At 52.6% G+C, this 27,763-nt stretch overlaps 1 protein-coding gene across 1 annotated transcript; it reads right to left on the reverse strand.

Moving 5' to 3' along the window:
* Positions 1-789: 789 nt before the first annotated feature.
* WNT6 (Wnt family member 6) lies at positions 790-13,603 on the reverse strand. Its single transcript, XM_045560054.1, has 4 exons — positions 13,297-13,603; positions 3,750-3,970; positions 3,182-3,516; positions 790-1,610 (listed from the first exon to the last, which is right to left on the reverse strand). Exons 1-4 carry the CDS (start codon positions 13,374-13,376, stop codon positions 1,149-1,151), a joined length of 1,098 nt encoding a protein of 365 aa, XP_045416010.1. The 5' UTR covers positions 13,377-13,603; the 3' UTR covers positions 790-1,148.
* Positions 13,604-27,763: the final 14,160 nt, after the last annotated feature.

Genomic DNA, 27,763 nt, shown 5'->3' on the forward strand with positions numbered 1-27,763 from the left:
GACTTATTTCAACCAATAGAGAATGACAGTGATGCTATGTAACTTCCTACATTGGACCTTAAAAGGAGGTTCTGCCTTCAAGCTTGGTACACTCTCTTTTGAAAGTCAGTCTTATGTAAGGAGTCTGATTACCCTAAGGCCACCATGCTGTGAGGAAGCCCAAGCTAGACACATAGAGAGGACCAAGATCACTGGAGAGCTCTGAGACCCAAGACAAACTCACTTCCTCTCCCTCTAAGAGTATTAGAATGCTGTTTTGGACAGTCTTTGCAATGCTAATGGGGGTGCTAATTTTGACAGTAACAAAATCTGGCGTTGTTAATAACATATTTCCATCACATTATACAGTTTATAAAGTGCTTTAATCCTATGGGCTTGCATGACCTTAAAAGTCTACCCTTGAGTTCCCCAGGGGTCACAGAAACAGACACAATCCCCTAAATATTAAGACAAGGGCTCACCCCAGAGCTGAGCACACCACCAGAGGCTTCTGGTCCCCTTTCCTAGACTCTCCCTTTCACTCTGTCCTTTTAATAAAGAGGAATCGCTATTTCTTCCCCAAATGCAGATCCAGGTCCCAGACGTGTGGCAAGAGTGAACAAGAGTGCCAAGGGAGGGTTTCCAGGAGAACCCAACCCAGTTAGAGAGGGATGGGACAGAGACCCAGTATAATGTCCCCGAGACCCTAGTTCCATCAAAACCACCTCCCTTTACACACTGCTTCCGGAGCCTGGCCTTCTGGCAGCCCACAGGAGATCAGCCTCCTCCCAAACTGTGGGTCCAGTTCTATTGGTTTAAATATCTTTATTGATACTAAATTCACCCGCCTATCCCATGGCCAGCAGTTCTGAGGAGCCTCACATCCAGGGGCCTAGAGACTGGCTTTTTGGTTTCCACCTGGGGACCAAGGGCAGGAAGGGCTGGTATAGTCTTCCTCAGAAACTCCCCCAGCGCCTTTCGGGGGCTGCCAGGCGCCCGTGGCCTTCGCGGGCAGCCGTACTTCTCAAGCCCCCTGCGGTTTCCAGAGGCCTGGGAGAAGGCCTTCGGCAGGGAGAGGCCAGGCCGGCCAGCGCCCCCTGCTGGAGCCCTGAGGTCCCGCAGGTGCGAGAGGCGGCTCCGCGCAGCGAGTTTAGGGCCAGGACCGCGGGTCAGAGGCAAAGGCTGAGCTCCTTGCGCACGCGGCAGCGGTGGCACTGCACTACGCAGCACCAGTGGAAGCGGCACAGGCAGTTCTCCTCTAGCTGCACGCTCTCCTGGCGGTGCCCGCGGCCGCAGCACAACAGGTCGCAGCCGCTCAGGTCCGGGGCACTGCTATTGCAGGCGCGGCCGCGAGTGCCCGGCGAGCCGGTGCGCCGGTTGGGGGCGCAGAAGTCCGGCGAGTCCGCCGCGTAGAGGAGGTCGGCGCGGCCCGGCGGCTTGAGCGTGCGGACGGCGGGCAGCAGGGCCTTGCCGTCGTTGGTACCCATGACGCGCGAGGCGCCGTGGAAGCGCTCCAGCAGCCGCGCGCCCACCTCGCGGAACGGGGGCAGCTTCTGCCAGCAGGTGCGCAGCGCGCACGAGCCGGACAGTCCGTGGCACTTGCACTCCGTGCGCGTATGGCTCCTCACGGCCTGCGGGGAGCAGAGGGGCGGGCGGATGGGGACACAGAAAGGACAGAAAATAGGATTGGGGGTGGTAGGTGAACAGAAGAGAGGAAAATGCAGACCAAAAAGAAAAAAAAGAGCGCAAGGTGGGGAGCAGGAAATCAAGGAAGAGACAGTTCAGAAAGGAGGAGGAGGAAGAATAAGGATGGAGGGGTAAGAGAAGTGAGGAGTGGGAGAACAGTATGTAGCGCAGAGATTCCAGGATCCAAAGACAGGGGGTGGGAGAGAAAGCAGAATGGACGGTAGGGGTGAGATTCTGGAGGAGGGGGAGAGGTGGCAGCTGTTGAAGCCTAGCCCTCCTGCCAGCCCAGCCCCCTCATTCCTGCCCCTCACGCCCCAGGCAGGGCTGAGCAGAGACCGCATAGCCAGCCGCCTGGGCGTCTGTCTACGCCACCCCTCCCCAACTCTCCCCAACAGGTATTTGGGCCTGTCTGGACATTCTTGTCTGGGCCCCTTCCCCACAACCCCCCACCCGATGCCTCAGGCCCCAAACCCTAGAGGACACAGGGTGTGTGTGGTGATGTCCCTAGAGGACCCTAGACCAGAGGTATAGGGTGCAGGAGGACCCACTGGGAATGTATTACAGAGAAGGGAACCCAGAAACCCTCCCCCTTATTTGCTGTTCTTGTCTCAAGCTGGGGTCTAAGATTCACAACCCTACTAGAGATTTACGGGTTAGATGATCCAGGAAAATCATCCCTGGAAGCTCAGAGTCGGAGGGCCAACTTGACCTACAGACATGTGCCCCCCCTTGCTCCCCACTTCTCCCCTGACTCTCCCCTGGAACCATCTCACCCAGTTAGGCTTCTTGCCCCTAAACAAGAGCTCCTGGGGTCCTCCTCATGTCAGAGGAGAGGGGAGAGGCTACCATGGCTCTGGGTAGGTGAGACTTGGTCAGGGGTTGCTGGGCAGCCAGTTGGCAAGTGTCCAGCAACAGTTATGGCTGTCCTGGCCTCTGCCGGACCCCAGGATTGGCTTCTTGTCCTTCACTCCTTTCCAAGCCCATTGCCCCTCAGCCTGTTCTAGCCCTTTCTAGGTCTCCCTCACTCCCCGTCTTCCCTACCTCCAGGCCCCAGACCTTTGTTCCAGCTTCTCTCCCATCTTTCATCTCCAGCCTTGCCTCCCTCTTCCCCTCCCCTGCCCCTCATCCCTCATCCGTCCCTTGCCCCTGCCCTGGCACCCCAAGCTTTGCTTAACCTGTCCTGTCTCAGAGCTATGTCCTCCCTTCCTTGGATCCCTACAGGCCCTCAGTGCTATTCCCTGAGTGTCCTCTCCCCACTCTGCCCACTGTACCACCCAGCATCAAGCCTTCCCAGACCCCCAAGTTACCCCTTTTCTATGCGGGCGCGTCACCCCCCATATGCTCATCCAAGCTCCCAGCCAATCTAACGCGTGCCCCTCAGCCCATGCTCACTCCCACGCACATTAACACACCCCTACACCTACACACCCGCACTCAAGCCCACACTTCCACAGACACACCCCTACACACACCACACTCTCCCCACACACACTTCCACTTTCCTGCCCGTACGCACCAGCCGGCCCGCCTCGTTGTTGTGCAGTTGCACCAACGCGCGGATGTCTCCGCGTCCCCGCTTGTGCCTCGCGTCCATAAAGAGCCTGGACTTCTCATCCCCGAAGTCCACGTCGTCGCCGCAGCCTCCCCATTCCCACGCGGCGCTGCCTTCCTGGGAGCCCGCGGGGCCAGGGGGCCCTGGGGTGCCGGGCAGGCCAGAGGGCCGGGGTGGGGCCCGTCCGCGAGGCGCCTGGCAGCCGCACTGCAGCAGCTCTCCCATGGAACAGGCCTGTGTGACCGCGTGGCTGGCGCCCGCCGCCGTGATCGCAAACACGAAGGCCGTCTCCCGAATGTCTGCGGGTGCAGGGAAGAGCAGTCAGCGCGCAGGACCGCAGCTGAGGCCCAGGACCTGCGGTGGGCGGGGCGGTGTGGAGGCCTCAGGAAAGGCCTGGGAGACAGGGTCAGGCAGGGTGCCCAGACCCCAGGGGGCGGTGGGTCTCAGGCAGCCTCCCCAAACCAGCTCCCATCTCCTCTGGTCCCCCAGCGAGAAGAAAGCAGCCCCACTCCCACCCCCTCCCCACACTGACCCTGCTGCAGGATGCGGCCAAAGGCCTTGCTGTGGCTGGAGCAGTTCCAGCGGCGGAAGCGAAACTGGAACTGGCACTCTCGGACCCCGAGCCTGGCGCCCCGGGCTAGCTCTGCCACTACTTCCGGCTCCGCCTGGCACAACTCTGCCTGCCGCCCAGCCAGCCGCCGTGCCTTCCTGCAGATGCTGGTAGGGTCCATGACCAAGGGGCTGCCCACGGCCCTGTGGAGCAGAGAACATCAGGTTAGGGGTGTAACACAAAAAAAAGGGCTTGGGGTGGAGGGGACGAAGACCAGCCCCACTCAGCCCACAGCCAGGAGCTGTGACATGCCTCCCCACCCTACCCCCAACTGAGCTTGAGATTCCTTTCTGCTTTCTTACCATTCCCTGTCTGTGTCCCCTCTTAACAAGATTCTAGACTGAAAATTGCTATGGAGCAAGGAATCAGTCTTATCCTTCTGTGTACATCTTCATTAATAAATCCCTATAGGAATTTGACTCAAGGTGAAGGCAGCTGGCCAGGTAGGCCAAGGTTAAAATTCAATAGGCCTAGCCCAAAAGGGAGACAAGGAGAAAATTAGCAGACAAAAGAGCAAGAAGGCTGTGAAGGGAAAGAAAGCATGTGTCATAAGGAGACACCAAAGAAAAGTAGGCAGTGTCAGGGAAGGATCCGGTCCTAGTGGACCACAAACTGGATATGTGTCAGCCGAACAGATCTGATGAAAGTCAGGGCCAATTCCAGGGAGACAGAACGCCATGAGATATTAGCATGGCTACGGAATGGAACCTCTGAGGAAAGTCACATACACCCCTCTGGCCCAAGTTTCTCCTATAAAATGCGAGGGCTGGGCTTTGACCTCTAAGGTGGGCTCTCCCACCCTGATGGCCTCTGCTTCCCCTAACTGGGGAGCAGGAGGAAGGAGCTGGGGACCAAGTCTCTGAAGCATTATTGGGAAGTAGGGGACACTGACCCTTCTCCTGTTCCAGGGTCTGTGGGCTTCCCAGAGCAGGATGGCAGGGAGCCAAGCCCTGCACACTTGAGTGACATAACTGATTGGGGACGGGGGACAGTGTGTGGCTTGGTGGGTGATGACCTCATGGGAAGGTCCACACACATTCAGGAATTCCTCCACTCCTGGCCTTCACTCGGCCTTAGGAGAGAGCTGCCACATACCAGACCCCTGAAGGTTAAATCAAGTAGGGATTCATACCTGGGGGGAATTGCTTTAATCCGATTGCTTCTATTTGAACACTTAGCTGGGATCCCTGTCTTAGAGAATAAGTGAGCAAAGTACTTGAGAACCAGGAGTAATTTAAGACCATCCAAAAACCCTTCTGCAGAGGGCAGAAAAAGGACTCTGGGTTGGGAGAGGAGGCACCAGGAGATAGAAATTGTAGAGGAGAATGGTGGTAGTAAATAGTGTCAAAGGTCAAAGTGACCTACTTTCTGGTTTTGTTTTAGTGCATATCCGCCCCACTGTCCCCATTTGCTCCACAAGCACAGGCTGCCCAGGCATGTTCTGGCCCCACAACAATGAGATGTAATGGTCTTAAATAGCAGCAAGAGGAATTTAGGTCTTAAGGTAGAACTCTCAACACTGAGGAGTGAGATGCTTAAAGAGGTGGTTGCAGAAAGATGTGTAAGCTCAGTCCTTTAAGGTCTATACTACCCCCCCACACACACACACACATGATCAGGTTGCTGTCATCATCCCTACCCAAGTAGTTCAGGAACCAGACATCTCTCCTCAGGGGAGAGACTTACAGCCCAGACCTTCCCTCCATGTACTTAGGACCTGCTCAGCACCAGCCCCCACCCCTTCCCAACCTAGAGAATTAACAATGGAGGGAGCAGCGAAGAGTGGGCTGGGGTAGGTTCCCAATGGCCCAGTGACTTTGAGAGTTGATCTGTCTCTCTGGATCTATCCATCTATCTATCCCAACTAATTATAAAAAAGATTTGAGGCAGCTTCCAGCATGGTTGTCCAGCGTCAGCAGACATGAGCTCCTTGAGAGTTAAGTCTGTCTTATTTTCCTTTGACTCCCCTGGCAGATTTTTAGGTTCTTAATTCATATTTCCCCCCAATTCTTATTATTAAAATTTGCCTATTATGAATTCTATGTTATATATGAATAATATTAATATATGTAGTGTATTATACTACAATGAACACCATTTAATATACATTTTTAAATGAATGAATGAGCCATCTGGGGAGAAGTTCCTCACTTGAGCCCAAGCCCTTGTCCACATGTTATTTCATGATTTCTAATTCATTTCCTCAGACATTTTTTCCCCCATTAGGATTTGGAGGCAGAGAATAAGTCCTCTCTGCAGTTGTCCAGCTCTTCCCATGGACTTGTATGTCTAGGACTCCACCTGGGAGTCTGGGGCTCTGCAAACTCATCCTCCCCACCCCTACTGTCCCTGCTGCTAAGTTCCTCAGTCCCCCTCCTCAACCCTGCCCTCTGCTAACTCCCTGCTTTCCCAAGGTTGACTGGCCTTATCTTCCCAAGGTTACTCTGCCCCATCTCTCTCCTCTCCCTCCTCCTCTTCTCCTAGGAAAGCAGGAAGGAGTGAGGACAAGCAAGGGAGAAAGGCGAAAATCTCCTGAAAATCTCCTGACCTCTGAAAATCTCCTGACCTCGTCTGCTTCCCAGGGGCTAGAGATAGGGGAGGAATCGTGAGGAGTAGGAAGAGCAGGGCCTGTCAGGAGGTGGGGCTGGGGTTGAGGGGGCTGCCCAGAGCCAGTTTCTGGTCTGGGTCTGGCTCCCCAGGCTGGCTGGCTGCCTGGGAACTAGACTTGTTTACGAGTTGACCAGGAGGAGGATGGGCAGCAGTAGCAGCTAGAATCCCAAGGGACCAGCTCATTCCCTGCCCTCCTGTCCTCACTCCCATCCTAAATACATAGGAAATGAAACTCCAGAAGGGGCGTGGCAGGGGGCACTGGGCAAAACACCAAGCCTTGCTTCTGAACCCTGGTTTCCGTCAGCTCTGTGTGACCTGAGCCACTCTGGGCAAGTCAGTTCCCTTTCTGGGCTTCAGAAAAATGAGGAGTTAGCATGAGAGGCTCACATGGCCCCTCTAACTTTACCAGCTGACTCCACATCAAGAAATGACTCCTCCACCTCCCCTCTTCTTTTACCTCCCTTCCTTCCTTTCTTTCTGCTTCCTTAGAGAATGAACTCTGCACTTTTGCACTTCTGGGTCTGCATTGGCCTGGGATCAGCCCAGAGAAGATGCGCCCCTCTGGAGCCTGGGGCACAGCAGTGGTAGGGAATGCACAATATATAGGCCCTAATCAAGCAGCCATTCCTGGGCATAGAAAAGCTGAGGCCAGACCTAAAAGAAATCAGTGTGCGGACCAGAACAGACAAGCTTAGTGTTGGTCATCCTAACTGGCTTGGCCTGCACCAAGATCTCCCTCCCAAGGACCATGATTGGTAGGATCAGTGGCATCAGGGGCCAGCTAGTTCCTACTGGCAACATCTGTAGACCTAAGCCCTGGAGGCCCTTACCTTTCTGCCGCTGGATTCAGAGGGCCAAAGAGAATGCCAGGGATCATCCAGTCCAGCCCCACCCACTTCACCCTTGTTATACAGATGAACAAATATGAAAGGAGAGGTGACAGAGGCTGGCCACTTGGTGGAAGGATCTCCATTGTAAGAAAAGTAAGGTGATTATTTAAAACACCCAACAGGGCTGGAAGGAAAACACAGGTGGCCTCCCATACCATCCCCCACATAGCTCCTTACTTCTAGCAGGGATGCCTAACTGAATCTATCCCGGATCACACCACAAAGTTTCTGGACTCAGAGCTACCCCCTCTGCACCCCTAAGTCACCAAATCTTAGCCGGCATCTCCCCAAGCTCACCTACGATCCCACTTGCCCTAAGGAGCCTCCTCTGGGTCCCAGCCTGCACCAACACCGCCATCACTCCAGGCGTCACTCCTTCAGCGGGTGCTTGTTATCCTGCCACTGGCATAATTAACTTTTCATGTTCGCTTGTCTTCTGTCTCCAATTGGGTGGAAAATTCATTAAAGACAAAAATCTCACAAGTGGGCATGATGTCATTAGCAGAGCACACTCAGGGCTTTTGGGATCCACCAGACTTGGGCTTGGATCTGGACTCTGCCATTTACTTGTTCTGTGATGCTGAATGAGTCCCTAGCATGTGGTGTTGGCACTTAGCATTTGTTGGCTGGATTATGAGACTTAACTTCCTGAGCCTCAGTTTTCTCAACTGTAAAATGGAAATAATACCTTCCTACTTCCTTTGCATACGTAAAGGACCTGTCCAGAGGGTGACCTTCGACAACTATTTTTTGTCTTCCTGCTCGCACTTTTACACATCTCTTAGGCCTGCACAGTGCAGGACCAACAGGTGCATGCAGGCAGCATTGGTGGATTGCCGAGAACACCCTTTGCTCCAACTCTCCCTCCTCCTCCATCTGGCCCTGCTCATAGACCAGATGCACCCAGAGGACCCTCCCCACTTTCCCAGGAGGCAGTCCTGGTGGATTATTGAGGCTGAAGGGGTCACAGGCTGTTTGGATACTCAGCCTTCTCTGAATGGTCTCATAGCTGTCCTCCCTCTATTTCCCCACCCCCACTCCCAAAGTCCCTAGACTGACCCCACCTCCCAGAAGCCAGCAGAGGGAGCCCTGAGCCCTGGGGCTGTGGGTGGGGGTTGCACGGGGGTGGAGGAGGTGGGTGGTGGAGAAGGGGCAGAAAAATGTTGCCTGACGGCTGCTGAGGCGGCTGGGCCCGGGCCTGTGCCCGCCCGCCTGTCCTGTCCTGCTCTGTCTAACTCGGTAATTACTGCTCCCCCTCCCCCAGTCCCTACCCCCACCCCAACCACCACATCAAAGCCAGTGATGCCCCAGCCCCATTAACCCCTGCCTCCCCACTGCCCCCCAGCCACCCCCATACTGCCCCTCCTCACCCCTGGCCCAATTTGGTTCTGTGTGTCCTTCCTTACACTTCTCTCCTCATCACCCTTGGGAGAGGCAGGGGCTTCCCCTCCTGAACAGACATTGCTGTGCATAGGAGCTTCCTATTGGCCAGGGCTGGGGGAGCAAAGGAATGGGTGGATGGGCCTCTGCTGGACGCCTTGAGCAGAGTCTGTCCTTAGCCCTCTGCTCTCCCAGGTTGGGGTGTGGGCACCCACCTGAGGGTGGGATGGGAGAGCAGGAGGGAGCTGTGGAAGGCTCCATACCCCATTTCTGATTCCCCACCCCGCACCGCACACAGGGATGAGTGCAGAGTCAGCCTCGGCTCTCAGCTTCCAACATTCTGGGTGGCCTTGGGCAAGTCACCTCCTGTCCCTGGACCTTGCTGCCTTCACTGAGTAGGTGAAAATATTAGACCAGGTGATCTCTAAGTCCTTTCTAGATCTAACTTCTGAATTAAACACAGGGCTCAGAGCTGGAGGAACTAGCCAAAGAGGCCAAGACGGAGAGGGGGAGAGGCCTCCCAGAGACCTTTGGCTCAGCTCCTCCTCAGGCAGTTCTGGGGAAGCCCCGGGTGGCACCCTGCCCAGGCAGGAAGGAGGGCGCAGGCTAGGGGGCGCTCCCCACCCATCCTACGAGGACAGGCGCCTGTGGTCCCGAGTGCCTCCTGCTCTGGCTGGCGGCGCCCTGCTGCCAGCCTGCCCATGGCCTGGCCACCGGCCCTGCCCTCGTCTCATCCCCTCCACAGCTGCGTTTCTCCATCAAAGTGCACACTCTGGAATCCCCCTCGCTGGGCCTGGTGATCAAGCCTCCTACTGACCTCCCTCCACCAACTCCTGGCTTCTGATGAGAACGAAGAAGGAGGGGGCTGCACCCCCCAGGAAATGTCACAGTGCCAGGACTCTGGTGGGCTCAGGGCATGCTCTGGCTCGGATCAGGACAGCCTCCTTTTGCCCCTGCCCTTTTCTGCTCACAGCCCCATTGTCTCCCTCCAGGGGAAGCTGCCAAGGCGGGAGGCCTGGAGAGGGGAATGGATGGCCACCCCACCCCACCCTAGAGCTTGGCGGGGGCCAGCAACAGGACTGCCCATGAAAAGTCAGGGGCCCCCAATAAAGACAGGATGGGAAAGGATGGCCAGGCCCAGCCTGGGGTGGGAGAGGTAGCTGAAAAACCTGGGTGTTACGAAGAAGCCTGGGACCTTTCCCTGCCTCCCTGTGGAGCCAGAGATGAGGCTGTCTTAGGCCTCTGGCTGCTGTTTCCTTTCCATAAGTGAAGGGGGAGGAGGGTGAAAGGCAAGATGGATTGGGGGCAGGGAGTGAGACTGGGTGGTGTTTTCCCTAGTGGAACAAGGGGAGGGCTAGTTTCTTTCATAAAAAATATAAAACAGAAAGAGGAAAGAGGAAGAGAGAAGACGGGAGATTGATTTGGCTATTCTATGAAAGTGAGCTATTTTCTACAGCCACTGATTGAAGGTATAAATAAAGATGGATCAGACATTGTAAAGAACTTCCTGGGGGCAGCAGGCAAGAGGACAGCAGGGAGCAGAGTGGCAGGGTGGGGGAGCTGGTGGCCAGGAAGCCATGGTCTCTCCCTCTCTGCCTCACTCAGAAGACAGGGTCTATCAGGGCCAGAGCATAGGCTGGCTGGCTGGGAGGCAGTAGGTTAGATAACATGACCTCAAGAGAGCCTGGCCAATGTCCTAGAATCTGTGATTCTGTGATTCACAAAGATATGGTTACAGATGGAAAAGACGGAGAGGCTGGAGGCAGAGTTGAGAAAGCATGCATTGCATTGCAGGAAGGCAGGGGAGTGTGAAATAAGGTGGAAGGGAAACTTCTCAAGAACTTGAAGCCAGGTCCCGGAGCCAACTCCAGGATCCCCCTTTCCTGACCAGGACAGTTGAGTCACTCAGAGGTCCTGGGGTCTTCTCTGCTTCCAGCCTGGCTGCTGCTAGAATGTCACAGTGGGCTATAGTAGGCTGCTGCAGGTCCAGGTGTTTTCCTGGCCACTGCTGCAGCTCTGACCCAGCCAGGATTGCCTGAGAAGCAGGGAGAAGAGGGCCAGCAAGCAGGTGCTAAACATCAAGGAACAGCATGGAAGCCCTGGCCCAAAAGCTCCCAGTTTAAGTGATACCGAGGGTATGGGGAGAGTGGCAGGAGGCTCAAGGCAACAGGAATGCTTGGTCCAGCCCACCAGCCTAAACCTGACCTTGGAGGGCAATGGCAGGGTGGCGTGGGGACAGGAGTGTAAGTAGAGTAGAAGATTCTGAGAAAAGGAGTCTGGCCTCAGACCAAAGAGATGAAGTGTCAGAAATAGAGGAGAGTGAGGGAGCCCAGGCAGACAGGAGAGGCACGTTCTGTCTGAGACACATCTGAGTGAGGCAGCCGCCGGACACCTTATCACCAGGGCCTCTCACTCTTCACCCTGCCCTCCCTGCAGCTGTGGCCATGAAGGCCTCTGTGTTCTCCCACACCTGCCCTCCTCCCCTCCTCCCCCACTCCCTGCTTCCCAGCTTCAGGGTCAGTCTCCAAGGGACCAGGCCTCTCTCCCTTGGCTTGGCTCCCACCCAGCAGTCCCTCCTGAACAAAGGAACCCCCACAGATACAAACCCCAGAAATGGGAGTCAACCAGTTCACCAACACTCCACAAACCTATCTCCAGCACCTATGCTGTCCTGGGCCTGGAGGGTCCTATAGACAAAGGCTCTGCCCTCCAGGAGCAGTGAACAGAGAGACTCAAAAGGAGATGGTTGTCAGTACAATGCAGTCACTAGCACAGTTGCCCAATGTATGAGGTAGAGTGGCAGCACAGAGAAGGCAACTGGAGGCAGGACAAAGTGACAGCTTCATGGAGGAAGTGGTATTGTAACTGCAAGAATAACAATTTAGACAGATGAGGGAGGGAAGGGAATACAATGGCCATCAGGGAACGACTCTGTCCCCACACCTTGAAAAAGGGCAAAAGTAGGAAAGGTGTGTATGGGAGTGGCAGGAGAGAGATCTCTTTACAAAGTTTTGCTTGGGACCCTGAATTTTAAATTTAAATTAATCGCCCTTTTCACTCCTGGGGACCTCTAGCCAGAAGAAGCTGGGTTATGAAGAAGGCACTACATTTTCTGAGTACCTCCTAACGTCAGATCATTTTGTAGGTCGTCCCACCTAAACTTCCCAGCAAGCCTGCCAGGTAGAGAGGCTGTCATCCCTACTTTACAATTGAGACTGGGAGGCAGGGAGAGGAAGTGACTCGCCCAAGGTCACAGACATAAGTTAGATCTCATGTCTGTCTATTTCAGAGCTGCTACTACCGCATGATACTAAGCCAGGATCAAGGATGTATGTTTCCTAGATGGGACCTGGGTCGTCCTCGATTTGCCCCCTCACTGACACCGGTGAGAGACGTCTCTCCGCATCACGGAGGAGGGAGGGATCATGGCCCGCCGCTCCCTGTGAGGGCATCCTACTCCCTATCTCTCCAGAACAGAGGGATCTGTCTCTTCCAAATCCGGGCAGTGGGGGAGGAGTGGAGGATAAGAATTCAGCCAATCACGTGGCGATATGCAAATAGACAAGACCCTTTCTTCTTAGGATTGGCTGATCCGTCAGCGCTATTGTCCAAGTCCCTCCTCTCTAAACACTGAGCTATTCCAGGCGAGTGTTTGCGGCTCTAGAGACTGAGGGAAAAAAAGTCTTCAGGATCTGGATCTCCAGGCTGTCCCCGCGGCGCACCCACCTACCCAGCCCTGCCCCTGCCCCTGCCCCACCCCCCAAGGCTAGAGCTCCCGCAACCTTCGCTGCCTAGCTAGGGCCAGGTCCAGAGGCCAGGTCTGGGAAGACACCCCCATCCCTTGGCTGGCCAGCCCCTCTTCCTTTCACCAGGTCTCTCCCCGGTTCCCAGATCTCACCCCTGCACATTTTTTTCATTCATGACCCTCAAGTCTGGAAGGGCCTGGCGCCTGGGTCCCTTTCCTGCCTTTCCTCCTCTTCCTTGCTCCAGGAGGAGGAGATGGAGAAGCCAGGGTCCTGGCTCAGTTTCCCCTTTACATTCCCTTTCTCGCCACTACAGCCCACTCTGAAGCAGCCGGGAGAGAAGCCGGTGGGTTGCTAGGCAAAGTGGGGCGGCGGAGGGACAGCCGTTTGACCCTCTCTGTCTTGTGGCTCCCCAATTTGTTCCTCTCTTTTCCCCAAATCCAGACCCCTACCCTAAATCCAGGGCCCTCCTCACACATTTTCTTCCAATATCTGCCTCCCGGGTAGCTCTTCCCTACCCACACTCCAATACCTGGTAACCTGGATTGAGCACATAACCTGGAGGGGTGGGGAATGACACGAGGGGAGGAAAAACAATAGAATGTGCCAGGGGTTAAGAACGTCTAAGTAGCAGTTCAGGAGTGCCCCGGGCCGAGGTCGGGAGGAGAGCCAGCCGCACGCACCTCCGCGCCCCAACACCGCTGCCCTGAGGCTGGGGGCTCCGCGAGCAGGTAGAGCCCGGAGGCGGCGGGAGCGCGATGCGGAACTCCCCAGCGGTCTCGAGGTCCCCACCCTAGAGTATCCAGAATCGCGCCGGGACGGCCGGACGCGGGACGCGGGACTCACCACCACAGTCCGCCGACGTGCGCCGGACACAAGAGCAGCAGCAGCAGCAGCCTGAGGCGGGAGGGCGCGGGCGGCAGCATCGTGACCGCTGTACGGCCGGCGGGAGTGGGCAGCGCGCGAGGCTGCTGGCGAACCGGCGTGCGCGAGGGCGCGGGCTTCAGGGCGAGGGCGACGACGGCGGCGGCCGGGAGGCGATGGCTCCGGCAGCGGAGGGGGGGCCCATCCCCGGCGAGGAGGGCGCGGCGGAGGCGGAGAGCGGACGGGGCAGCCAGCGCCTGTCTCTCCTGCGGAGCTCGCTCGGGAGAAGAAATCAGAGCTGGGGGCGGGGGTGGGAGGGGAGCGGGGCCGGGGCGGGGGCGGAGGACAGGGGGGCAAGGGGGTGGCAGTTGCGACAGTCAGGCGGCGGGACTCTCGGGAGCGAGCCGTGCGCCCCGGGGCGGCGGGCGCGGAGCGCGGCGGAGGGCGGGAGCGGGGTGCCGGGGCGGGGCCGGAGCGCTCGTGGCTGCGGGACCAGCCCGCCTCGCCCCTCGCCTCGCCCCCTCACCTCTAGCCTCTCCGGGACTGCGAACCCCCGCCGCCCCCGGCCTCCCAGAGTCCGGGACAAGGAAGGGCGGGGAAGAAGAGTGGAGAAGGGTAAAGGGGGGGGGGAAGGAAGAGAAGCTGAGGAATGGGGGACGGGCTGGAAGGGAGACGTTTGACAGGTTTGTTGACTGTAAAGAGAGAAAACTTCCCAGGAATGAAGGAGTTGGGGGGGGGGGTGCGGAGGGAGATGCTGGCGCGGGGGCTGGGAGAGGAAGGGGCCCTGGAGCGCGGGGTGCTCCGGTGAGGGGTGTCAAACTCCATCCCCCGACAGGCGGAGCGTGGAGTAAGTAGTCAGTCACCTCTTGCCGCGTCCCACCTCTGTGCCGCACGCCTTCCTCAGCGAGGCTGAGGAAGGGAGGAAGCCCTGGGCCTCGCTCTCGCCCCCCAGCAGTCCCGCCTCTTTGAGCCCACGTTTGGGGGCGGGGAGGGGGGAGATTAGACAGCAAGAGGAGCCTCTCAAGGGCCTGCGCTCTAGCGCTGCTCGCACGTGTCAGTGAGCGGGACGGCGGATGTTGTAAACTTGCAAGAGATTGAGGGGTCAGAACTCGCTGCAGTTGGGCCTCGCGTGTCCACGAGTCTCTGCCTCAAGTTCCTCCCCCAACTTGGCCCCCGCAGAAGGGGTGGGAGAGCCAGCTGCAGGTGAGATGGCTTTATCTGATTTTCTAATGCCGCAAAAATGTCTTTGATGCCCCTGGCCCCCTCCCCACGAGGGGAGATCAAAGGCCCCGTGGGGAGGAGGGACAGCTCCATTCATCACGACAAGCGGCTGGCAGCGGGCAGCAGCCCCTGCTCCTCCCGCTGGGGCAGAGGCCTGGACAACGTGCCCCAGGGGTCCTGAGGGACAGGTGGTGTGGGACATTCCTAAGCTGAGGCCAGTCTCCCTACCACCACCATCTAGAGCTTGCATCAACCTTTAAGGATGTCCTGGAGTGGGGAGGACAGAGCCAGAAACTGAAGTCTATGTGGCAGAAACTTCAGGCACTCAGAAGAAAGCTCCTGGTCCTTTGAGGGTGGGGGAGCACTTGAACGTGTGGACCAACATCAATGCCAAGAGAGACAAACACCCTGCTGAGCAGAGAGAAGACAAGATCCTGACTCCTCCAGGAGGTGGGGACAAGTGGATCAAGATGAGACTGGGGGCCAGGTGGAGGCGACCCCAGGGGAAGAAGCGAATCTGGGGAAGGAAGGATGAGCAAGCAAAGACTAGAGAACTAGGGAAGTGTTGGCCTGGGCACATGAGAAAGCACCTGGATTTTCTGGGAGCCCCATCTCAGGGTCCTGGTGTCCAGGATGTTTCAGTTCAATCCCTTGTACTGGGTACAGAGAGTTCCAGTGAAGGGCCTGGGGCACCCTAGAGAAGGGGAGAGGGTGCTATGGCTGAGAGAGATAGTGAGGGGTCCTGTTTCAAGTGGTGTCCTCTCCCCCTTTAGCCTTTAACAGTGTCCAAATGCCACACACAGCCCTGCACCTAGTAATTTTGTACACAGTTGCTGTTTCTGCAGGACGATGCCAACTTTGGACACTGCACATTCAAAGACATACCCAGGTTGGGCAATGCACTCCAGCCATGTGGTGCCAAATGGGCAGCTGGAGGGCTCCGGAGGTGCCTGGAGGCTACAGGTGGCCAATGACCAGCCTCCTGGGAGCCGCTGCCTAGGTTCCAAACCCCCTGCCCACCCCTGCCCCACCCTGCTACTGTTATTGCAGATTATGAAATGCTCTCCCTATCCTGCATTCTTCTCCGAGGCAAGAATTTTAATGTATTTGTCTTTGTCATCAGGGGACCTGGGCTCTGGGACCGCCCTGCCTCTGCCTAAGGAGGGAGCGCCCCAAATCTTGTCTCTGTTGCCTCCAAACCCCAACCTCTCTGTATTACCACCCCTCCCCCATGCCCTAGCCCTGCCCCTCGCCTCCCCCTCCTAAGACACTGTCTCTCTGTGGGGTGGATAAAAATGATGTTATTGAAACAACAGAATTGGGAGCAGTGGCAGGGAGCAGGGATCAGCTCAGGAAACTGGGGCGTTTGCCAAGAAGCCTTCTCCCCCGCAGGCGGCCTTTCTGCCCCCACCCCCACCTTTCCTACAAACACACACAGCTCGCCCCACCCCTCCTGCAGCACTGGCTCTGGCCAGATCTTGCAGAATCTTTTGCCATCCCTGGACTCCCCAAGCCTTCATTCTTACCCCACAGAGTCTCATTCCACAATCAGTTGGCCCAGTAATGCCTGCAGAACACTGGGACAAGGGAGGGGTGGGCTAGAGTCTGTCGTGGGCAGGCCTCCTGAAGCCCCAATTCCTAGGGCTTGGGTTCCCAGGGCAACTTGCTTCTGCCCACTCCCCTTGGTCCTCTCTGCATCCCCACCTAGGGGTTGGCTGGCATCTGGGTAGAACCAGAGCAAGGACTACTGTCCTTATGCCCCCTAAACCTTCCGAGAGTTGAGCTCAGATGTTCCTAAGGCTTCAACCCACTACTATCACCTTAGAAGACTTACCAAGGAACAGGGCTGGGGGGCCAGGAGACAGACCATGGCACACAACGAGATCAAGATGTGTGCAGACACACACACCAACAGCTGGACGCAAGCTTCCAGATAACTCCACAGAAAACACAAGACACCCTGGTCTTGCCTGGACAATGCTGGGAAACTTTCACCCACAGGTATGGACAGACACACAGATGGGCTGGCTCAGGCTGAGACACATGCCTGTCTCCCCGGAAATCACATACATGTGTATGCACACACGCACACACACACACACACAGCCTCTGCACTGACATGTGTGCAGAGGAACATTCACAAGAGACTGGATTGGGAAGACAGTGGCCCAGCATGAATGGGGAGGTGCGAATCTGACCCCACTCTCTGCCCTCGGGGCAGTGGGCTCCTCCACTCCTTCCTGCCTTGCTCCGCCTTAAGTCCTGGGAACCCATAAACACCACTTCTAGGCCCTGGTGCAAAACAGAGACAGAGAAGGAGAGACATGGGTGTTTGGCCGTGGGGCTGAGGAGGAAGGAGGGGCAGAGGTGGGGACTGAGGAGGGGAGAGGCAGCTGGAGAGAGATAACATCAGAATCGCTTCGGGCGAGAGCACAGCCCTCCGTCTCTGCCGGATTCTCTCTTGCTGTCTTTCTGTGTCTTTTCACGTCTCTCCCATGTCCATAATTCCGTCTCTATTTGTCTGTCTCTAAATCACTTTCTCTGTTTTTTTGTTTCTCAGAATGACTGAAGCTGCAGGAGCCCAGGAATTTGGGCCTGTGACCCTTCCCCTCCCAATAACCTCCCTCTCTCCTCCCTCCCTACTCTCCTTTCTTCCTCCCTCTGTCCCCAGCTACGGGACCTAACTCCTATCCCTTCAGGGAGGGAACAGGCCTTGAGAATTCCTAAGAGCCCTGGGTTTCTGGGTCCCAGGAGAACAGAGAGAGGAAAGGCCAACCCCACAGAGGGATAGAGGGAAGGGAAAGATAGAAAGAGAGAGGAGAGAGGAGGGAGGCTCATTTTGCTCTGCCTTCTATGCCCCAGACAGCTCTACTCCAGCTCCACCCAGCCCACCTGAAGTCATGAGGATGTGCTTTTCCAGCCAGAAGGTTCCCAGCTTTAGCCAGAGTCTTATCCCTGCCTTGAGGGCTGGGGCTGAGTTCCCTCCGAGACATCCTCTGGGCCTTTGTCCAAGGGTATCCCCCACCCCAGGGCCCAGTTCCCCACAGAGCCCACCTGCCTCAGGTCTTCCACATCTCTCAAGCCTGTCCATGCCCCCAGTCACCCCATCAGTCCAGGGAGAAAGAAAAGGGGGACGGGGAACAAGGGCTGAGGAGGGAGGGGCTGCTGCTCGCCCACCATGACTGGGCTGGGGGAAAGCCAGGGAACATTTGTTTTCACTTAGCTCAGCCCCAGTGGGCCAGATTGGGAGTGGTTGGCCCCAGGAGCCTCTCCAGCCAGCAGGACCCAGGCTGGCTCCTGTCCTAATCACCGTGGGGTGGGCAGAGGGCCCTGGCATGCTCTCAGGTGTTCTGGGGAGGAGCCTCTGCCCTATTCTCTCCTCACTGCTCCATTCTTCTCCAGGGACACCACCTACCCCCACCGCTCAGCTCTCACTTCTGAGCGAAGCAGGGCTCCTAAATCCAGGTCTCCAGACCCAGCCTCTCTCCTGATTGTGTTGTGTGTGCTGGCTCTCTCCCCACAGGCAGCAGTCAGCAAATCTGTAATTGAACACCTACTGTATACCAGGCACCCAGCCGGATAGCAGGGACTCAATGGTGAGCAGAAGCAGACATCACCCTACCCTCATGGAGCTGACAGTCTTAAATCATATCATATCTCAAACAAAAGGAAAGCCACAACCTTGCTTATGCTGGGGAGAAGAAGGGAGAGGTCTGGGGGATGATGAGGGGGATTGACAAGGTCAGGGAGTGTGAGGAGGACTTCTCTGAGGAGGGAACACTACAACTGAGATATAAAAAATTAGTTGGGGCTAACTGGGAAATACAGGGAGCACTTCAAGCAGAGGGAACAGCCTTTGTGAAAGTCCTGCAGGGAAGATGGAGGGCAGGAGTGAGGGGAGGGGGCGAGGGAGGGAAGAGTGGGGAGCAAAAGGAGGTTGGAGGGAGGTTGAAAAGACAGTGAAAAGGGAAGTCTGGTGAGAGATTAGGCTGGAGGAATTTGGCAGAATTAGACCAAGTAAGGCCTTACAGGCATGGAAGGGGATTTATTTTTCTTTTAAAAGCAATGGGAAAACTCTATAAGACAAATCCACTGCAAGAGGGAAGAAAAAGAGATAGAGGGAGATCTCCAGATTGAAGAAGAGCTAACAGACATATAAATAAAAAACCAAAACAGGTAAAGCTGAACTATGGCATTTAGGGATGCATGTTTGGATGAGACGGAAAAAGAAGCGGATGTTCACCAATAAAGTCAGGATAGTTGCTCCGGGGGTGGGGAAGGAGGAAGTTCTATTTTGAGGGACACTTGGAGAGGGATGGCCAGCAAGGTTCCGTCTCTTTTCATGGCAGTTCATTTCAAGGTGTTCAATTGTACATTTGTTTTATGCTCTTTTCTGTTTTCATTATTTTAACAATAAAAGGTTTTTTTAAAAAAGCAATGGGAAGCCACTGTGGAGATGTCACTGAGGTAGTGGGTGACATGGCTAGTTCTATACTCTGAAGAGGTGGCTCTGGCCATGGAGTGAAGATGGGATTGGAGAGGAACCAGGGTGGAAGCAGGAAGACCACTTAGGAGGCTCTGTGGTGGTCCAGGCGAAATGCAGTGTGGCTTTGACCTGAGTGAATGAAATGGTGGAGAAGACTGCTCTGACCAGTGTCAAACAAGTAGCGTCCAAAGGACTTGGTGATTGGGTTGGAAGAGGGGGTGAGGATGCTGGTATTGTCCTCCCAGCAACGAACAGTGGAAGAGGACCAGCATTAGGCAAGGTTGGGTGGGCGAAGTTGGGACATGAATTAAAGATGCTTCTGAAACATTTGAGGGGAGCTGTCAGAGAGGCAGTTGGATATATGGGGCTGGAGTTCAGAGGGGTGGCCTGGGCTGAGTCATCTCCTGTAGGGTGTAATTAAGCTGAGATGGCCCAGGGCAGTGTACAGGCTGAGAGGGACCTTGGGAAATATAGGCTTTAATGGTTGCGTGAAGAGGAGGAGGCTGCAGAGGAGACAGAGAAGGGGCCACAGAGGCAGGAGGGGAAGAGCACTGTGGCTTCATAGAAGCCAAGGAAAGAAAGCACTTAAGGAAGAGGGAAGTGGGCAGCCATATCCAACACTAATTAGCTAAACCTCAGGCTAATTTTACCAAAACAAGACATGATCCACCATTTTCTTGCTGTAAAACTTCCATTGTCACACCTTTGCAAAACAAAGTCCACACTTCCCAGCATCAGGGTCCCTCCACAGTTTGGCTCTTGCTTGTCTTCCATTTTGTCTCCAGGAGAGCTCCAGGCTCTTGGTCAGACCCCGGAATCCGGAGCCTGGCCCCTGCCGCTCCCTCCCCTGCACACGCTGTGAGCACTCCACTCCCCAGCCAGCCCAGCCAAGCCCCTACTTCTTGTGAGATCTCAGATACCTGTAGCTAGAGGCAACTCCTCCAATTCCCAATAACTATAGCACTTCAAACCCATGTTATAGGAAGTACAGCATCTACCATGGATTTTGTTTGTATATTTTTCCTCCACTTGCTTATAAGCGTTTTGGAGGGCACGAACTATGTCTCGCCTGCGGTGGACACTTCATAGGCTTGGGTTCTGTTGAAAGACACGTTGCAGGGCAGGGTAGGACCTCCCCACCAAAACCAGGTCTTCTGAATTCAGGTGGGAAACCGGGGCTACAGGGGAGCCCACAGGATTTCTTGGCATCCCTTCTCCTGGTGCACACCTCCCCACCACCACTAAGCCTTCTTACGGAACCTACCCACAGAGTCACAGCGCCATCTCCTGGCACCTCCTGGGACACTGTTCCTCAGGAGAAAACGCTTTCTGAAAGGCTGTTTCCAAGACAGAGATCTGCAAATTAAAAACCAGGACCAGAAAAAACATCAACCTGTTAAACTAACAACATTTCGCAAGGTGTAAAACTGAAAACTGGCAGAAGTGTGGAGAAATGCCTGTGTATTGCAGGTGAAGCTATAAATTTGATCAAGCTTTCTGGAGAGCATGCCAACAAAACTGATCACATATAATATTTTGTAGGATTTCACTTCTGGATGGATACCCAAAGGAAGTTATTCAAGAGAAAAAAAACCTTACACTATACATGAAAATAAATATATTTAATAAACATATTTGTAATATAGTAGGGATGAGCTAGAAGCATCTGCCATGCCTAGCTGGCAGTACAGTATAGTTAAACCAAGTAAGACTTGACCATACAATAGATTATCATGCAGGCATCAAAATGACAAATATGTTCATTGTACTGAAACAAGAAAAAGTTTTTATAAAATAATACCAGGTGGCAAAAAGAGTACCCAAAATGTTATTTTTATAATACACTCTATGAAGTAAGCACTGTGTACAATAAAAAGAATCAGTAGAGGATTAAAAATTTCATACATAGTTGATATTATTAAATGGTGAAGAAGCACTTTGAGTTTTTTTGTTTATTTACATTTTGGTTGATGCTTGTTTTTATTATAGAAATATTACTTATTCAGTGAAAAGAAATCAAATGAGGGGGGAACTGATTAGGAAAGTATCCAAAGCTCTTGGAGCTAGAGTCTGTCTGTTGGGGATGGTCATGATCAGAGAACTTCCCTAAGGAGTTTCACCAAAGCACCTTCTACATCCTAGCACAAAGCCTGGCCCATATGTGCTTAGTAAATGTCTATGGAGCCACTAAATGAAAATGATGCAGTACCTGAAATATCTGCTGTCTTCCTCATTGCCATTCTGCTCTCAAAAAGCCTTCCTTTACTGCCCCTCAGCCTGTGTCTGTAAGTTATTTACCTTGGTTCTATGAAGGCCAGATCATGGGGGGAGGCTGTCCCTGGACCCCACAGACTGACTATCCTAGCTACCTACATTCAGTACCTCCACTAAAAATGAATCTAGGGCTAGCCAGAAGGTAGGTAGCAAGAGAACTCTCACATTTTGGATTTATATCCAGAATTGTTTAATCAAAACTGGTTGCATGCCTCTTATGTCCTGGGCATGTAAAATGGATGTGTCACAGGCTGCAGAAGCATATGTCCAGAAGCAGATGCTGAATTGGAGTTTGGTGTGCAAGAGGCTTATTTTTTTTTTTATTTTTATTTTTTTGAGACAGAGTGTCACTTTGTTGCCCGGGCTAGAGTGAGTGCCGTGGCGTCAGCCTCGCTCACAGCAACCTCAAACTCCTGGGTTTAAGCAATCCTACTGCCTCAGCCTCCCGAGTAGCTGGGACTACAGGCATGTGCCACCATGCCCGGCTAATTTTTTCTATATATATTTTTTAGTTGTCCAGATAGTTTATTTCTATTTTTAGTAGAGACGGGGTCTCGCTCAGGCTGGTCTTGAACTCCTGACCTTGAGCGATCCACCCGCCTCGGCCTCCCAGAGGGCTAGGATTACAGGCGTGAGCCACGGCGCTCGGCCTAGGCTTATTTAACACCTGTTGACTGGAAGGGGAAGGAAGCAGGATTGAGCAGACAAGCTTCTGCCAACCCAAGAGTCTTGAGTTCTGGAGGGAGTTTTGCGCTCCTGTGTCCCTTGCTGGGTTGATATGGCCAGGCCTTTGCATCACTCAGTCCTCAGCTATGTGGGCATCCTCTGCAGGGAAGGCTGTGTTCCCTAAAGGAGCTGACAGCTGGAGACCATCTATTATCGCAGCTGGTCACACTCCCTGCAGCTGGTCAGCACATCCTTCCTTGAAGGGGAACCTGGGCAGTACTCCAGATTTACCATGGGACGTTTGGCAGATGAGGAAACTGAGGCCAAGATCATTACCATTGAGTGATATTATCATCCATCTTGTGTTCTTCTTGTACCCTTCTCCCCAGCCTGCCTATCCCACAGTGGCTCAGCACCATCAAGAAGGACTCTCTGGGAGAGGATGTTACTTCTGGCCTGTAAGGGATCAAAGAGACCCCCAGGGTACCTAGCAGGGTCCATAGCATCAAAGGCAGGGCTCAGACTGCTCCTTCTTACCCGCTCCCCCTACATCTCCAGGACTTATGGCCCACACAGTCCCTGAACCTCCTGTAAGGCTGGGTACGGCACTTTGCCCACGCCTCTGTCACAGCACGGGCCACCCCACTGTACTCACATGTCCATTGTCTGCCTCCCTGCTGCACAGTGTAGCCCTCTCTAGTACAGACTCTGCCCTCATCATGACTTGTTAACTATAGCTTTGCATCATTTTACTTTTAATTTCAGAAGGCAAGCAAGATCATATCAGTTGGCTTTGGAAATGGAGCGTGCTCAAATTCAGCTTGACCACTTACGAACTGTGGGGTCTTGGGCAAGTAACTAGCCTGTCTGTGCCTCAATTTCCCATGAGGATAGGAATGCCTACCCCATAGAGCTGCAGTGAGGATTGCAGAGTGTCGTGAAGGCACAGAGCAAGGTCAGTACTGGAAGATGCCAGTACTGAAAAGATACTCTTTTATGAATAATGGTTATTTTTTAAGTGAAGAATTCAAAGTGAAGATCAAATCTTCTTGCACTAAATGAAGACACTGAGGACTCAAAGACAATTCCCAGGAACCCAGCAGCATCTATGGACCATCACCCAGGGGAAGGATGATGCATTTCCTTGGAAATTTAGGTTTAAAATGAGACAATTTAAGAAAAAGTACTAAGTAAACAGTTGTCCGGGTGGTCCGTGGATATGGCCAAACACATAAGGGGCCAGACAATAGTGGTATTCAGGGACGCACGGCCTATGCCTAGGGCATTATTAAGCTCATCCATGCTCGGAGCGGAGAAATGAAGCATCCCAGAGAGGGCAGCAGGGCCCACTGCCCCTGAGCACAGCACAGGACAAGTTCAGCTGAGCATTCTCCCCTTCCAGTCAATCCAGGGTCCCCTGCTGGACTGGGGATCTTCTGTGCCTTCTCCATTCTTTCCAACAATGGTGTGCTGGAAACAGTGCTGGAAGAGGGTCGGAAGGCTCAACTTCTTATCCCAGGAGATTATTTGCTTTGTGTTCTTGAGCAAGTCACTTCCCCACTTGCTGCCTCTGTTTCCGCATGTGACAGTGAGGACTGCAAAGGGATGAGTAGGCCCAACTGTCCTTTAAGGGCTGTAGTGAACCCCGGAAGCCAGCAGAGGGCGCCAGACCCTAAGCTGCAGATTTGAGTCACTCGAAACCTTGCAGAGTGGGGCGGAAAAAAGCCACAATGAGACAGGAAAAGTGGCTTAAACCGTCAGGCTGAGATCCTCAAGGGGCTGACTGGCGGGACGGAACTGCTCAAGAGAAGAGTTCTACTTAAGGATGGGGCGATCTTGTGGGGTCCCAGGCCTCATTCAAGGCAAGGCATTTTTTCTCTCTGGGCTAATAGCAGTTAGAGACCAACCCCTCGATATTCAAAAGCAACGGTTCCTTTCCGGCACCGCCTTCCCTTGGGGACCTCTGCGGCTGGCGGTGAGGGAGTGGGAGCTTGTTGGGTGGGATTTGAAGATTTCCTTTCTCTCTTTCTGCTTACAAAAAAGTTTTTAAATACCCCATGAGGAAAAGAAATCTAGCATCATGAAAAACTATGGAATTCTATAGAAGACGCAAATCCATCATTTTTACCTCTAAGTTCAGAATAAATTTGTAATTTCAAAATGTTTAAACAAGACTATTCGTTGGGGCATTATTGGTAATAGCAAAACAAACAAAGAAAAAAATCCCCCCAAACTGGAAACGACCTGAATGTCCATCAATAGAGAAATAATTACACATATAGCAAATACCATAAACTGGTGTGTATACTGATGGGGTCAAGACATCCTGTTCATAAAGAAAACAAGAACAGCACATCCAGGATAAATCCCATAAATGGGTAAATTTCAGGGGGAAAAGAAAGCACAAGAAACTGTTAGGGGTTACCTTGGGACTAAGGGAAAAGGGAGATTTACTTTTCAATTTTATGCTTCTCTGCATTGCTTTGGAATTTCCTAACAATGTACTATTATTTTTGAAGTGTCAACAGGGATTACTTGGTGGGCACATTATGGGCCATTTTTTTAATTTATGCTTTGAAAAATTTATTAAACAAAAATATTTTGTTGTTTTGAATGAGTAATAGATTATCAGGCTCAAAAAATCAAGGCAATATAACCAAGTCCACATTAAGAAATCTTGCTCCCACCCTGTCCCCATCCATTATATTCTTACTGCCTCTCCCCCAGCCCACCTCCCACCAGATCCTATGGGTAACCACTGTTTTTGTTTCGTGCATCCTTTCAGTGTTTGTTTGTGCAGGATCAAGTGAATATAAATGTATATTCTAGCTCCTCTTTCTCCTAAAAAAGGTAGTATACAAGTACACCTCTCTGCACTTCACTTTTTTCACCTACCAGTATGTCCTGAATATCTTTCTATATTGCTAAAGAGAATTTCCTAAAGAAAGTCAAACTGGGGGAAGGGGGCAAGGGGGGTGGGCAATAGAGAGAGAAAGAGAGAGAATGAGAGAGGATGAAGAAGGAGGGGCCCTTGAGGCAAAGTCATTATGCATGAAAGCCCCTGGTAGAGGGGGCTGTACTGGCAGCAGAGCTGTGATGTTGGAGGATGCTGGAAATCCAGGTGGGAAGTAAGGCTGTGCTTGACTATCACTGTAACCTAGTCCTACCCCACCCCGCCGCCCCCCCACATGCCCTGAAATTCTGGGAAAGAGAGAGCTGTGATACAAGGGAATAAAGGGGATTACTAGGACCAGCAGCTCAGCCATGGGAACCCTTTCTGAAATAGTTGATCTGAAGAAGGAGATGGAAAGTTTCTGTTGGCATAAGAGGTTGACAGAAGCCAGAAGTCTGCATGATTAATGTATCAAAATCTACAGTCAATAAAAATCATTTCCTCTCTTAAATAACACCAGGATTTTCAAATACTTTAACTCCATTTTCCCCTACCTCTAATTTATATGTTACAGTTGGCAATATTTTAATTCTTAACTGCACAGGACATAATTTTTATTATTTTTTGCATGTAGTATTCATTTAGATCTATCTACATTTTTAGCACTTGCCTTGCTCTTTAATTCTTCTTAGGTCTTCAGATCTACTATGAAATATCATCTTTCTTCTTTCTGAAGCATGTACTCTAGAATTTCCTTCATTGAGGTGATGAACTCTCTGTTTTGTCATAAAATATGTTTTTTTTTATCCTCTTAGTAAATTTTCTCTTAGTTTAAAATTATAAGTTGAGTGTTACTTTCAGCAACTGAAGATATTCTACTGTTTTCTGGCTTCCGTTTTCTATTGAGAAATCAGCTATTGGGCTGCCATTTCTTCGAAAGTAATCCGTCTATTTTTTGTCCAAGCTGCTTTCAAATTTTTTCTCCGTCTTGGTTTCTGCAGTTTTCACTGTGATGTTTCTATGTGTGGGTTTCTTCTCATTTATCCCCCCAGGGATTCATAGGCTTCCTGAATCTAGGCATTGTTATTTTTCATCAGTTTCAGAAAACCTCAACTAACATCTTCCAATAGTACTTCTACCCCATTCGCTCTCTACTCTCCTTCTGGGACTCTGTTTAAATGTGTTTTAGATTTTCCTACTCTAACCTCAATGCATATTATTCTCTTTCACATGTCTTATATATTTTTTAATTCTTTGTATTGCACTCTAGGTAACTTCTTCTAACTTAATATTCAGTTTTCTTTTAAGCTGTGTCTAATCTGGCATGAAATTCATCTATTAAATTCATCTTTCACTTCTGTATTTTCATTTCTAGAAGTTCTATTTACTTCTTTTTCTAATCTGTTGTGCTGTTTTTTATGCTATTCATTGGCTAAATCTGAGTCAGAAGTGTACTTCCTGGAACCCACAGTCGAGCCCTTCTGAAAATCACGTGCTCTGAGATTGGAGGAATTGTGGTTCCCTGAAGAAAACCTAGAGATCTGACAAAAGAGAAGTAAATAGATACTGGGTGGATGAAAGCAACATTTGTCTACTATTACACAATCCAAACAGCTCACAGGAAAAGGCTCATAATGAGGCCTGTAGGACAGATTAAATTGCATTAACAAGGTGCAGGTTCAGTCCAGATCCTTGGGACATTGGCATAGATACTGCTCTGTCCAGCCACACACAGACAAGATGGGAGCCATCGTATCTGGGTGACTGACACAGGGTTGCTGTTCCAGCTTCCCAACTGCTCTGGCATAGAGGTCTCCATTTGTGATTTATCAGTAATGGGTCTCATCTGGGTTATTCTCTTGGCCTCCTCAAGCTGTTTTGCTCCCTCTGATATAAAAATAACACTTAAACAGGATCCCCAACCCCATGTCCTAGACAAATCAGCTCTCCAGAGATAGCAGCCAAATTCACCCTAAGGTTAGGGTGCAGGGTCCTTATTATACACCCAGTCTGCCAGTGAGCCAAGAAGTAGGGTTTCAAGAAATATGATACCATGGCCAGAGGCTAAAATCAATCACCCAAGGAGTATTTATTACCGAACTAAAGCCAGTACCTTCTGCTGATTCACCCTGCCAAGAGCATGGGTGGGGGCTGGGCTGGCAGCAAGAGCAGAGGTGGTAGCTCTGAGAGGCAAACGGCAGGTGCGGGGCAGGTGCAGGGCAGGGCCCTCCTGTAAATCTGGAAACTCACTGTGGTTCCCGTGTTGAGCAGCACTGACGTCTGCCCCAGCTGGAGTCCTCCTCCACTCCAGCCTTGACAGCAGCATGCAATGGCTGCTGAAGAGTCGGAGCCCCCCTGTGCCTGCCTGCTTGCCTGTAGAGCACTGGGAGCAGGTGGCAAGGTAATAATAATGGTAACCAGTTACTGAGTGTAGATTACATGCCAGGCCTCTGCTTTCCATAATGCTTAATGGTTAAGAACATGGGCACTGGAGTCCAAAAACCCTGGGTTTGATTCTTGGCTCCATGTCACTAGCTTTGAGATTTTGATCAAATTACCTAATCTATTTATGCCTCCGTTTTCTCATCTGTAAAACTGTGATAATAAAAGTCTTTACGTCATAGGGTTGCAAGGGATTATGTGGGACACTGTGTGTGAAGTGCTGTGCACCATATCTGGTAGATAGTAAGCGCAGACATGAAGGGCTGTTGTCTACATGTGTAATTCCCAATCCTGCGTTAATCCTGCAATGTAGATGTATTCATTAGAGAGAAGCTTGGCTGCTATAACAAAGGTTCCATTTGTCAGTGGCTTAAACAAGACAGAAATTTATTTCTCCCTAACATAACAGTCCAGAGGTAGGCAGACCGGGACAGGGGTGGGGGAGGTTCTGTCATTTTCAAACTACA

Source organism: Lemur catta, chromosome 8 (genome assembly GCF_020740605.2).
Source record: "Lemur catta isolate mLemCat1 chromosome 8, mLemCat1.pri, whole genome shotgun sequence".
In the NCBI taxonomy this organism is placed as follows: Eukaryota; Metazoa; Chordata; class Mammalia; order Primates; family Lemuridae; genus Lemur; species Lemur catta.